Source organism: Pleurodeles waltl, chromosome 5 (genome assembly GCF_031143425.1).
Source record: "Pleurodeles waltl isolate 20211129_DDA chromosome 5, aPleWal1.hap1.20221129, whole genome shotgun sequence".
NCBI lineage: Eukaryota > Metazoa > Chordata > Amphibia > Caudata > Salamandridae > Pleurodeles > Pleurodeles waltl.
The window spans coordinates 351,315,924-351,329,436 of NC_090444.1; the positions used below are offsets into that span (position 1 = coordinate 351,315,924).

Genomic DNA, 13,513 nt, shown 5'->3' on the forward strand with positions numbered 1-13,513 from the left:
GAGGGCCCCTAAGAGATTTTCAGTGTCTGCCATGCAGACACTGAAAATCGCGACGGGTGCTACTGCACCCGTCGCACCCTTCCCACTCCGCCGGCTCCATTCGGGGCCGGCTTCCTCGTGGGAAGGGGTTTCCCGCTGGGCTGGCGGGCGGCCTTCTGGCGGTCGCCCGCCAGCCCAGCGGGAAACACAGAATAACTGCGGCGGTCTTCTGACCGCGTAGCGGTATTCTGTTGGGGGAACTTTGGCGGGCGGCCTCCGCCGCCCGCCAAAGTTGGAATCACCCCCTTAGTGTTTTCATTCATGTGTGTGCTTTGAGTACAGTGGTATTGCATGAGCTTTGTATGTCTCCTAGATAAGCCTTCGCTGGTCATCCACAGCTTCCTGTAGAGAGCCTGGCTTCTAGACACTGCCTACACTTCACTAAAAGGGAACCGTGGACCTGGTATAAGGTGAAAGTACCATGGGTACCCACCACATAACAGGCCAGCTCCCTACAGTCCCCTCAGAGACTGAGGAGACATGGGAATGGACAGAGGAGGATCTATCCCTCCTCTTGCGAACCCTCTGAACCAACCCTCTAGCTGTGTAGGTGGCTTGCTAGTATGACCCCCCGCCCCCTCCCTTCTCACTACCTACAGTGCTCTTAACAGGGCTGTAGTGTTCCCCAGGTTCTTCCTGACCCACCCCAGTGTAGCCGAAGTCTACCCTTTCTAGGACTAGGGTTCAGCTTCTACTTCTTCCTTTTCCTGGCCACCAGCATTCTCCTGGTCATCCTGGAGGAGTAAGCCGAGAAGCAGACTCTTATGATTTCTCCCTGTCTTCAGATTTCTCTGAGCACATCTCTCCCTTAACTCTTGGAAAGTTACACCCTCATACTGATAGTCCAGGGCCTGAGACGTGTGCTCTACTGAAGACATGATTTCTAGCCAGGGTGGTGTAGGAGTCCCTAACTACTGTTACACTAGGCTCCCAGCAAAGTTTGGAACAAGGCTATGGCAGTCCTATCTTACCCAAACTCGGGAGACTAGAATCCTAACACTAAGTGTAAATGTGTACCTACAGTTAGTAATGGTCTTTCCTGTGGAAAGTACCTAGTGACAGAGTGACAAGACAATTGCAAGTGTCTTATCCCACTACTACCCCACCAATGTAAGAAGCTGGCCTGGTGTGTGGTGAGCACCTATGGTGTTATCACCTTATACCAGTTCCAGGTATTGCCTATTAGTGAGGTGTAGACAGTGTCTAGGAAGCCAGGGCTCTCTAGAGGTAGCTGTGGATGAGCAGCCAAGACTAATCCAGGAAACATGCAAGCTTATGCAATACCACTACAGTCAACCAGTACTTAGATATAAAAGAAACACACCGGCAGAGTCCCCAGCAGCTCTGCAACGCTTCATCTATGACTTTTGCCTTTGTCATGGCTTGTTGGAGGTTTTTCCACACCACCGACTGACTGCAGCTCTTCTTCCAACATGGGTCATTGTCTGCATCACTTCTGGAACTCTTCTCCTGCTCCTGTGCTGCACAGCTGACTCCTTGTGTTCACCATCGACCTGGTTCTGCAACTCCAGAAGGGTGGGTAGTGGCTTCTGCCCCAACTGGACACTCCAAGTCAAATTGGAGTTGGTCCCCTTCTTTTGCATGTCCTCTTCTGTCAGGATCCACCTTTGGTTTCCTGCAGTCTTTGTTGGGTCTTGCACAGTCCTTTTCCAAACTTTTCCTGTGGGTTTGGGGAAAAAACAGGTACTTACTTCTTCTCTCCTGTTGGGCACCCTGGTATTTACCTTTTGGGGTACCAGTTCCTCTAGCTCACCTTTACAGATTCTGCTTCCTTGGGTGGGTGGACTGCCTTTCGCATTCCACTTACTTAGTATATGGTTTGGTCGTCCCTCCACCCCCCCCCCCCCCCCCCCACCCCGATATGGCCCTCAATCTTATCTAATGTTTTGTGGTTTTCTATTGTCTTCTATGCGGATCACTGACTTATATTCTGTATATAATAGTGTGTTTACTTACCTCCAGTTGGGGAATTGCCTATATAGTATTTTAGTATTTGTGTTACTATATTAAAGTACCTTTATTTATTTTTACACTTTGTGGTTCTTTCAGGTGTGTAAGTGCTGTGTGACTGTAGTGGTACAGCATAAGCTTTGCATGTCTCCTAGATAAGTCTTGGCTGCTCATCCACATCTACCTCTAGAGAGCCCTGGCTTCCTAGACACTGTCTTCACCTCACTGATAGGGGATACCTCGTGTAAGGTGGTAACAACATAGGTGTTCACCACACACCAGGCCAGCTTACTACTCTAACAATGAAGGTGAAAACACAGTACAAGAGGAACAGTAACCAGAAAGGGAAGCGGCCAAACCGGAACTGGTAGATTGTACTTGAGAGATGAGAGTTGGAGGAGTCAGGCGGGCTTAAGAAGCTGAGATCAATGACACATGTGAAGCTCACGAATTGGGTACACATGGGCTGCATTAGGTCAGATGGAGGCAGGCACGAGGAATTCTCTTCAAAGGGTGGGGGGGGGAATGATTAAATATATTTCAGCGAGGTGGATTTTCAGCTGTTTTTTAAAGTGATGAGGGGACGGAGCCTGCAGGATCTGGACCAGAATGATGTGCCTGTATTTGCCTTAACTAGAGTACTAGAATTTGAGTCGGTGATAGATATGCAACATTGTACACACCAAGCTTGCTAATGGTTTTGAAGTTCTCGTGCACAGGGTAGAGTCATAGACGCAGTCGATTGCCTGCTGTAGGGTAGGGATGTTTAGATGAGCCGGTTCAAAATGTGCAGTCAATCCAGCCTGATATTTAAATCAAAGTATGTGCTGCAGTTTGTAACATTTATCACACTCGGATTAGAATATTTGTTGGGAGTTCCGCTAATTCAGTGGGAAAGTACTGACACTGGTTGAAGGAAAACATTTTGTGATATTGTGTGCTGTGGGACGAAGACACTGCACAACTGTTATACATGGTTTTGTTTTTTTAATCTGCGTCGGTAATGCGCTATAATTGACTTAGAGAAAGGGATACTGAATGTATAGCATGGTCAAAATAGTTTCACTGCCTCTCAACCCGAATCAAATTTGAATCAATTGAAATTTAAAGTGAAAAATATCTCTAATATTTCTGTCATGGTTTTCTAATCAGTCACTAGAAAACAATTGCTTCTTCCTTTCTTTTTTTCTGAAAACTGTAAACAGCAAAGGCAGCATTGCAAATCTTGTGGTTACGCCCAGCTTCTACCGCAAGTAGAGAGCAACTACTGGAACCCGGCAGGTATCACCGCTAATGTTGCAGACTGTCATGACGTGCCTACGAGGATCCAGAATGTTTACCTTTGCTCCCAACGAGTTTTTTCCAAAATCGAAAGGAGTGATTTGAGTGAACAGAACCAACAGGAATGTGGTCGATATGGTCATGACTTTGACTTTTTGACTGAAACTGCATTTGCACTCAATCATGTCTGCAACACACATGTTTTTTGTAGAGAAAGTGTTCATTTCGAAGGCATGCCCTGCACGTGCCTCCGTGTAAAACAATCACAAAATAAAATTGAGACCGTTCAACACTCTAGGTGCCAAGATGTAAACGTTTATCAGAGTGACAATCTTACTTCCCTGAGTGAATGTGACTCGACCTGGCAGAAGCCGAGCTCGGAGCAGATGGGCTGGGATAATGAACAAGAGCAGGTCAGAAACATATATTCCTCTACCCTCTTGGAGACCAATATGCTCTCTAAAGTTACTTCCATCGAGAGCATGTCTCATCAAAGCCTCCACGGTATCTCACCTAGAGATCACTTCTCCGAGCGCCAGCTTCAGCTGGATGTTCAGCAAAGGCGCTCTCCAAGGTCAGCTGCTGTCTCCTCAGAGGTGGAGCAGGCCTACAGCTGGGGATATCTTTACAGCAGAATTTCCCATCTCTGCAAAGATGCTGGTAATCAGTTGCTGAACAGGGCAAAGGGCATAACGCAGTCAAAGCAGTTGGGCAGTGTCTTTGACAGAAGTGGGAAATATGTGCAAGCATTACATTTAATTAGACACTTCCCCTTTCACACAACTTCACCAGTGGACGTGCATTCAAGCTCAAATAGGAAGCAAGCAGAGTCCATCCCAGTTGACAAGGTCAGAGTTTACGTTTGCAGGAGTCCACGCGATATGTTTGTGCTTACAGATGAAATGATGGAGTACTTATTTTCACAAACCTCTTTAGAACAGGAACTCCAGGATTCATGTAAAGTACCCTTGCCATGTGCAAAGAGACTGGAAAATAGCACTGTGTTAAGGCAACCATTTGTGCAATTCCCTGCTGTGTTTCTTGAGCTTCAGGAGTACCCCCTGCAGAGGTTGTTAGAGGCTGTCGCGAGGGACATTCCAGAAGTACATGACAGGAGGAATGAGTTAATGGGGGCATACTGGCTTGCTGCTGCCAATTGCAGACAGCCTCTTCCTCAGCCTGCCTGTTTTCTGCTGTTTAAGACAGTTATGTACGTCATTGTTGCACCATCCAGCCCAGAAGGCAGGTCACTGGCAGTGCTTCACGCTGTGCACAGAGGGCTGGTAAACGAGATTCAGGTTCGCTTCGGTGGACAAGGATTGCGAATCCTTGGCAGTACCGAGGATTCTTTGTTGACCCTGCTAACTTTTAACCAGTATTTCACTCAGAGATTGTGCCATGATGTAATGAACTCTTTCCTCGCCTTGTCGGATAATACAACCTCCTTAAGTCACCCACTACTAAAGGAGAATTTGATGCAACTTTCCCTTGACTGGAGTTCAGAAGTTGCTGACTTCATGATTAACAGTGCAGTACGACTCACCTGTGAATTTAGACACATTTTAACCGATTTGGTTTATTGGATGCATGGGAACATGGCACGAAATAGGGCATCTTTGGGAGAGGTTCAAATATTGATGTACACAACAGTAAGTATCGATGACCCTGGGCAGATGACTTACAGATCTTTAGTGCTAATGACGAATCATGTTGCGTTTATGCAAGAAGATTATGTTTTATATCCTGCTCCAAGATCGTGCAGCACCTTTCCTCCATGTCAACAATTTGACCAAATCAATTTGTATTGTCTAAATGAGCTGATCGCTCTGGTTATTAAAGACCAAGAACGGTTCACCAAACTTGATCTAATATTTTCTAAAAAGAACAGGGAAGAGTCTGGAGGGCCTGGTGTTCTGTCTCCACCTCATCCAACAGACCATAAGCATGTGACGTATTTTAAATTATATCCTGAACCTACAGCTAACTGTGAAGTAGATGTCTGGAAACTGACTCTGAGTTCAACTGGAGAAGCTATTGCACTAATTCAACACCTAACCAAATACGTAATAAAATAATGCCAAAGAAAAACAGAAAGTATTAGCAAATTGTGTTAGGCTTTCTGCTGTTTATTATACTTGTGTATTAAAAATATTTGGAAATGTTTGATTTTCCTAAATTTAAAAAAAAAGTTGAATTTCATACAAACTTGTTTTTGTTTTATATGTACGGGAAAGACGGTTTTAGTCCTATAGTCATACTGTACCATGACACATGTGCATCATTATGTGTATTTTGTACCTATTCTATCAATAAAAATTAGATGGTTGTAAATTTATCTGTCCAGCATTCCGAAGGCCTATGATAAGAAATATCATATTTAAAGTATTTAAAATTAATAAAAATGTTTTAACGCTGATATACACACAATGTCACAAATAAATAACAATTGTGAATCCTGGAGCAAAATATTTGGTGAAAATTTTCCTCTTGATTCTCAACATGTGGCGATTCACCTGCTGAACGTCCTTGTCTATTTGACTGTATTTATTTATCATGCTCGAACCTTTATTTAAATAGGGGTTTGGTTAGATTGCTTGAGCTGCAGTTGTGCTTTTCCTAACATTTACTTTCTGACAGAGACTTCTAGCTGCAGATTCTTTAGCAATGAATTCTCCCCATGCATCACACGATTTTTTGTAAGCAGTACCCCTACGCACCAGTAGGTGGCTTCAATCAGCTTTGTGTTCATCGTCAGCCTCGTCTGAACAGAAAATGGCATATCAATTCCTATATAGGTGCCACCCAGGTGCTCCAACGACAGTTCTTTTCTTTCTGCACCAGCCAACGCTGATCCGAGAGAGTAGCTACCCCTCAGTAGTTTTTTGACTGACCTTTTTTGACTTTCTGTCGAACATTTTGGAGGTATTACCTCCTGGTGTCTCCAAATGTCGTCATGTAAGACGGGTTTTAAGCCCTGAAGATCTATGTCTATGGGCGATGTCGGTGACAGATCCGCACTCCATCTGTTTATGGTGTTTAAAGCATTACCACAACGCAAAGTCATGTTCCGAGTGCCAGGCCATGAATTCAAAGGCTTTGAGGGAGCAGTGTCTAAAGCTGATGGCGGCCTGGCATGCAACTCCTCGCAGGACGAGGTCCAGGTTAAAAGGACTGGCCACATAATCCGAAATAGTCGCCCCACTCCAAGTCCTCAAGACAATTGGATAAGTCGAGGAATGAGAAGAAAAGCAAGAAGTCAAAGTGGTCTTGGATTTCTACTCATCCATCGGGCGACACAATGAGGAAATGTCGTCATTCTAGGCCTCGTTCCTCAATGTGGGCCTGGGCTGACTCCGTGCCTATCCAAATTTCCAGGAGCCAGAGCGACCCCTGTCCAATTAAAAGAATTTTATGAGGCCTTGTGCCTCATTTTTAGGCAGTGTGACCCATTTGGAATGCCTTCGGTCCCCGTGGGGCTATATGGGGCACCATCAGGTTCCGTGTTGGCAGCTTTGTGCCGAGGGGTTCCCAGGGATCCAGTCCTGGATCCAGACAGGCACCAGTTGTAACACTTTGACCTTCCTTGGCGCTGATCCAGATGCTCACACCACCAGTGCACCGTCCCTAATGTCATCCCAGACTCCATCACGGAGACCGATGTGTGTTGCCCGATGCCTACCCAGCAGGAGATTTGCCTCCTAGATTAGATCCTGAGCCCTATTCTGGTGGGCTAGGTCTCAGGAAAGTCTGAGAGGGGTTGCTGGATCCTTTAGAATACCAGCCTTATGAGGAAATGGACTGACGTGAGGATTTGGGTGAAGCCTGTGGACAGGAATGCTTTCTCCCCCTACTGTGGCTACGGAAGCAGGGGGGTTCTTTCGCAGTGGTGGTGAGGTTGGCAACTGAGGTCCTGGACCTTCATCTACCCTCAGTGGCAGTCAAGACTAATCTCTTGGCAGAGGGGCTACAACTGGGAGCTTCCACATATGAAACCCTGCCCCCATTCAAAGATTCCCTCACGATGTCCTCTTGGGTATCTGGTCCAAACCCAGCACAGGGGCTCTTTTGAATAGGACGATTGCCTGCCACCATTGCCTCACACCTGGGGACCCAAAATTCCTTAGGCAACTCCTCACCCCTGAGAGCTTAGTGGTCCAAGCCTCGACTTTCCACGGCGCATTCCCTACCACTCCCCCAGATAGGGAATCCAAGGGGCTGAACTCATTTGGGAAGAGGTTTTCTTCCGCCAGCCTGGCATTGCGGTCCATGAACACTGCATGCCTTTTGGGCCGTAATCCCCACATGCTGTGGGATGCGGTTGCACAGGTGCCGGCACAGGTCTCAGAGGAGGCCCGGGTGGTACGGTCTCAGGCTGTTGCCAATGGGAGAGGTACAGCAAAAGTTCATAATCCATTGCGGACTAGACCTGACCGACTCACTCGGCATAGAGGTTTCAATGACAGTGGCCTTGAGGCGCCACGCCTGGCTGAGGACGTTTGGCTTTTCTGGGGATGACCAGGCTTCCATATGGACATTCCTTTTGATGGCACCTGTCTCTTTGGAGACCAGGCAGATTCGGCCTTCGAGCGCTTCAAGGATTCTCGGGCTATGGGCAGGTCATTGGGCCTTGCTCCTTTTGTGGCTACAGAAGGGGCTTCAAACCTTGACAGTTCCTGTCCAGTCACCCTACCACACATGCTGCCCAGCCTCTGCTTGGACGAGGGCACAGGACCCACTGACCTCATGGGTTAGGTGGCCAATGATCTGGTCAGTCCACTGCCCCAAACCCACTCTCCCCCAATTACGCAGCCTCTAAACACTCCTGGTCTACTACTATGGGCACCCAGTTGGCATCAGGATTCGCCATCACCAGCCCTCAGGCAGTCCATTACCTTGGACAGGTGGGTTTTGCAGGTCGTCTGGAGGGGCTGCTCCCTCCCCTATGAGATTACCCCCTCCTTCTATGCCACCATCTCCTGACCGGATGACAGATGATCATCTGTCCCGTCTCTGTGAGGAATGTGACTGTCTTGGCCAAGGGAGCCATATAGAGGGTTCTGGTGCCAGAAGTAGGCTGTGGTTGATACTTCCGCTACTTTTGTTTTCCAAAGAAGGGCAAAAACGTTTACCCAATTCTAGACCTACAGGCCCTCACACGCTCCCTCAAGAAGGAGAAACTCAAAATGCTCACATTGGCTCAGGTCTTGTCTGTCCTGGACCCAGGAGACTGGATGGTAGCGTTGGACTTGCAGGACGCCTATTTCCACATCCCTGTCCTGCCTGCCTACAGACGTTGCTTGTGGTTCACTGTAGGCCAAGAGCACTTTCAGTTCACTGTGCTTCCTTTTGGCCTTAAAAGTGCCCCATGAGTGTTCACCAAGGTGGTGGAGGTTGTTGCGGCTCATCTGCAGAAATCAGTGATGTCAATCTTCCCCTATCTCGACGACTGGCTGTTGAAGTCGGGTTCGCCCCAGGCTGTTATCTCCCACTTCCAGACTACGCAGACCTCCTGCAGTCGCTGGGTTTCACTATAAAAGTGCCGAAGTCACACCTGACTCCCCTCAGATGCTCCCTTTTATCAGTGCTGTTTTGGACACTGTGCAGTTTTGGGCTTATACTCCTATGCGGTGAGTCCAGGATATTCAGGCTATGATACTAATGTTTCATCCTCTATCTTGGATTTCAGTGGGAATGACTCTGAGGCTGCTGGCCCTCATGGCCTCCTGCATCATGGCCAAGATGGCATATGCGGGCTCTGTAGAGGGACCTGAAGTTTAGGGCGCAACATCAGGGGAATCTCTTCGACATGGTCCAGATCTCAGAGGTAGCTGTGAAAGATCTGCATTGGTGGTTAATGAGCTGCCGTTGAGTCAGAGGCAGATCCCTCTCCCTTCCTCAACCAGATCTGACAGTAGTGACAGCTGCGTCACTCCTGGGATGGGGCGGCCATCTGGGAGAGGTGGAGATCAGAGGAATCTAGTCTCCAGTGGAAGCGGGACTCCACTTCAACATACTGGAGGTCTGAGTGGTCCTATTGGCATTGAAAGTCTTTCTACCCTACATCAAGGGAAGGCTAGTGCAGGTGTTCACGAGCAACACCACAGCCATGTGGTACTAAAGCAAACAAGGCGGGGTGGGGTCATGGACCCTTTGTCAAGAGCCTTTACGTCTCTGGTCATGGCTGGAACAACAGAGCATATACCTGGTGGTTCAGTATCTGGCAGACTCTCAACACCAGAGCAGATGAACTCGGCTAATAATGCCTTGCAGATCACAAATTACATCTCGACTCCTAGGTGGCGCAAAGTCTGTTTCAGCAGCGGGGAGAGCCTTGGCTATGTTCGCCTCTGCTGAGAAAGTGTATTATCAGCGGTTTTGCACTCTTGAGTTTCCAGGGCAGCTCTTGCTCTGAGACACTTTTCATCTCGAGTGGAATTCATGCCTCCTGTACACCTTTCTACCCATACCACTCCTGCCCAGAGTTATCAAGATCAGGAACGACCGAGCCTAAGTAATCCTTGTGGCTCGGGATGGGCAAGGACAGTCTATTATCCCAAGCTGCTGAGCATGTCCATCGATCCTCCGATCGGACTGCCCCTTCGGGAGGATCTTCTGTTGCAGCAGCAGGGTAGGAACCTGTCAATTCTCTGCTTTCTTGCATAGAGATTGAGGAGCTGCAGTTGACAGCTTTTGACTTTCCTCCTGAAGTCTGCAACGTCATCTTGGCAACTATGCGTTTCTCCACCAAACGATATACGCTGAAAGAAATTTGTGGCATAGTGCACAAACAGTTCTGTTGATCCCCTTTCTGCCCCTCTTTTTGAAGTTCTACTGTTCATTCTTTCCCTTGCCCAGCAGTGCTCTGCTTTGGGCACTCGTAACGGATATATATCTGCCATTTCTGCTTGTTTGCGGTTCCCTGATCAACCCTCTTTGTTTAAGCCTTCTATCGTATATAGGTTCCTCAGAAGTCTTATTCATCTCTTCCCCATTCATTATGCCCCAGTGGGATCTTAAATTGGTTCCGACCTTTTTCGATGTGCGCTTCTTTCGTGCCTTTTCACAAGTGTCCCCCTCAGACTTCTCACTTTGAAAACAGCCTTTCTTGTGGCAATTACTTATGCCTACAGAGTGAGTGAGCTGCAGACCTTATCATCTAAGCTGCCCTACCTCTCTATCTATCCTGACTAGGGCCTCTTTTCTGCCAAAGTGGTCACGCCTTTTCACGTAGGCCAATCAGTCTCCTTGCCTACTATTTACACACCCCGACATCCTTCTAAGAAAGAGGAGAGTCTCCACTGCCTGAAGCCAAAAAAAGCTTTGGCGTCCTACCTTAATCGAACAAGAAAGTTCATGGTGGATGACCAACTCTTCATCGGGTATGTGGGTGCAAAGAAAAGTCAGGCAGTGCAGAAGCGCGTCTCATTGGGCTATGCTGTGCATCAAGATCTGCTACCCATTGGCCAAAAAGCAACTCCCTGAGGGGTTGCAAGCTCATTCTACCAGAGCTGAAGCTGTAACCACTACGTTAGCACACGGGGAATTCCAGCCCTGGATATCTTCCAGGCAGCAACATGGGCATCTCTGCACACTTTTACCAAACACCACTGCCTGGACAGTCGGGTCCATAGGGGTGGGCACTTTGCCAGCTCGGTCCTCCAAGACTTTCTCGGCTGAAATTGGTCCCCCCTCTGAGGATGGTATTGCTTGGGTATCTATTCACAGGTAAGGAATCTGCAGCTAGAAGTCTCTGTGAAATGAATAAGTTACTTACCTTTGGTAGCACCTTATCTGGTAGAGAGACTATATCTAGCTGCAGATTCCTTGCTGACCCACCCATTCTCCCCGCTTTGTGAACAGATTTTTAGGAGCAGGGACTTCTCTTTCAGGGCCCTAGTTTTGACACATCAGAGGTCAGTGTTCTTCATGGCCCCGCGCTTCTGGTGTGGAAAGTTGTGAAAAGAAGCTGATGTCTATGGGCCTGGGTGGCACCTGTACAGGAACTGTAATGTAATTTCTGGTGCCGATGACAGATTTGGGGCTGATCAATGCCACCTACCGGGACGCAGGGGTAATGCTCAAGAAAAATCTTCCAGATCCAGTCTGACACATAGGGATAATTCACAGGTAAGAAATCTGCAGCTAGATACAATCTCTTCCAGACAGGGTGTTACCGAAGGTAAGTAACTTCTCCGCCCCATGTCTTATTAGTTTTTCCCTTGCAATTTCACTTCATTAAGTGTAGGAAGAACTGTTTTGCAGCTGTTTGGACCAGAAAATTATATTGAAATATGGACGAGAGTTGAGGCATGGACGTCATTGATGATTTTATTAGTTAAGCGATGGACAGAATAATCATTTATTTCTCTTACACGATGTCAGGTTGTTAGTTTTCAAGCATAGTGGGGCATCTAGAAGCATGTTAGTAGTCCCTCCCATTCAAGCCTATCTGTCCCTCTGTAGACTCACGTCTACATATATTTAGATTTTTAGTTTTTGATTAATAGTTTCTTTCCATCTCTCTGTGGAAACTGTTGCATTGGTATTACAGGAAGACTGGCACCTGGGGCTGATATTGACAAACCTATTCACATATCTGTCCTCATGCATCACACTGCTGTTATGTGTGTATGCCTAGGTCGCAGTAAGGTTTTATGCAGGTCGATGTTTAACAAAAAATTGAAAGCTTGCACTCTTATATTGCTACCAGTCTTGCTGTTTTGCACCATACAACGTTTTCATGAGCATGATTAGTTGTTTTGGTTTGTGTAAAAGGTGTCAGATTTTGAGTGTGACGATCTGAAGTAATTTATAACCGTGTGATATCTTCACAGTAGCCACCTTTTCATACTGCCTACCTGTGCGAGTGTCTCTCACTGCCTACTACTCTTACCTCTTCAAGCTGTCATCCATTACTGGGTCTCAAATTAGCCAACAGATCCTGTGGACCAGAAGTATTGTGCACTACTCTGGTTACCAGCAGTTTAAGGGGGTCAGCTATTGTGGAGAAAAAAATACAGTTCTCTTTACCCAGTCCCACATCTCTAAAAATCCTAGAATGTTGCTTTTTTTATGTCAGTTATGTTTTGAGATGTATTGTGGCATGATTCACTTGATGGCCCTTTTAAAGTAGCTGATCTTTTCTTTTATTTAAGGGTAGCAGTTTTTCAAACCTCAATTTGTTAGATGATATGGGTCTGTCCAGGAATGTGATAGAAGGAAACTTGACACTTGCGCATTTCTGACCCAGTGTCCCACTTTAAGAATCCAGATTTAGCTCTATCCAGCCCATCTTTAACTCTTCTGTATATATATTGCTGATGACCTGAAAGTGAGGCTGCTGAATGCCCAGTGGATATCTCTCCATTCTGTTCACACCTATGTTCTCTCATAAATTTGGTTTGGACACCTTTAGCATCATAGATGGTTGGCTTAGAGAATACTCTACCCCGCTGAATGCGAAAGCATTTCCAGCTGGTTTTAAATTTTTGTAAAGCAGGTCACCTATCCCCAGTGTGGAGATGTTACGATTAGTGGACATACCACAGTGTCCAGCTCTGCATTGTTGGATGGAGGGTTATTAGCTGTCACTTAAAATGCATCTCCCAGTCCAATATATGATGTGTGGTTATCAATGCCATGTTCATGATGGAATATTTTCATGATGGTACCAGAATCTCCTTACTTCAGTGATATCATTCAGCCAAGAAATAATGGCTGCGTGCCCTTGTGCTAACTTGTTTAAACCTCTTGTAGCTTAAGCAAGCTGATACGTGCCTGAGCCAGTCAGTGAACCACATGCATGTTTAGTGTTTGCAACCATATATGAATCGACGACATTGTTCTGTCTCATGACTTAAGTTATTGGACCATAGCTATTAGTTTAGACATCCTAACATCATCAACTGGGCTTGAAGTCAGAAGGCAAGCACTTTAGATTTTACGCTGTCACAGGGATAAAATATAACCTTGCATGTGACATTAGCTTTCTGATAGTTTTGTCCTTAATTTTTCCTACCAGGACCTTGTTATTGATGCGATTAAAGTAGCCCTTAGGTTTGTTACACCTGTGAGCATGAAACTAAGAGTGGTTTGCTGTAATCCTTCAATTTAGTTAATTTTTGACCAGCTGTCCTTACGATTGACATTAATTGCAAATCGATGATGATATATAATGCAGCTACCAATAAATATCACAATGATAAAGGTGATACTTAAAATG

The 13,513-nt window shown here is 46.5% G+C and overlaps 1 protein-coding gene across 2 annotated transcripts in view; it reads left to right on the forward strand.

Moving 5' to 3' along the window:
- Positions 1-13,513, forward strand: part of KIF16B (kinesin family member 16B) — a 1,953,564-nt gene that overhangs the window by 1,373,765 nt on the left and 566,286 nt on the right. The window contains exon 23 of one of the 2 annotated variants that reach the window (XM_069234093.1): positions 3,216-5,643. The exons of the other annotated variant lie outside the window; for it this stretch is intronic. Coding sequence (XP_069090194.1) covers positions 3,216-5,366 — 2,151 coding nt within the window. The 3' untranslated portion in view covers positions 5,367-5,643. Of the gene's footprint in view, positions 1-3,215; positions 5,644-13,513 lie in introns of those variants that run through there. 2 annotated transcript variants of the gene reach the window in all.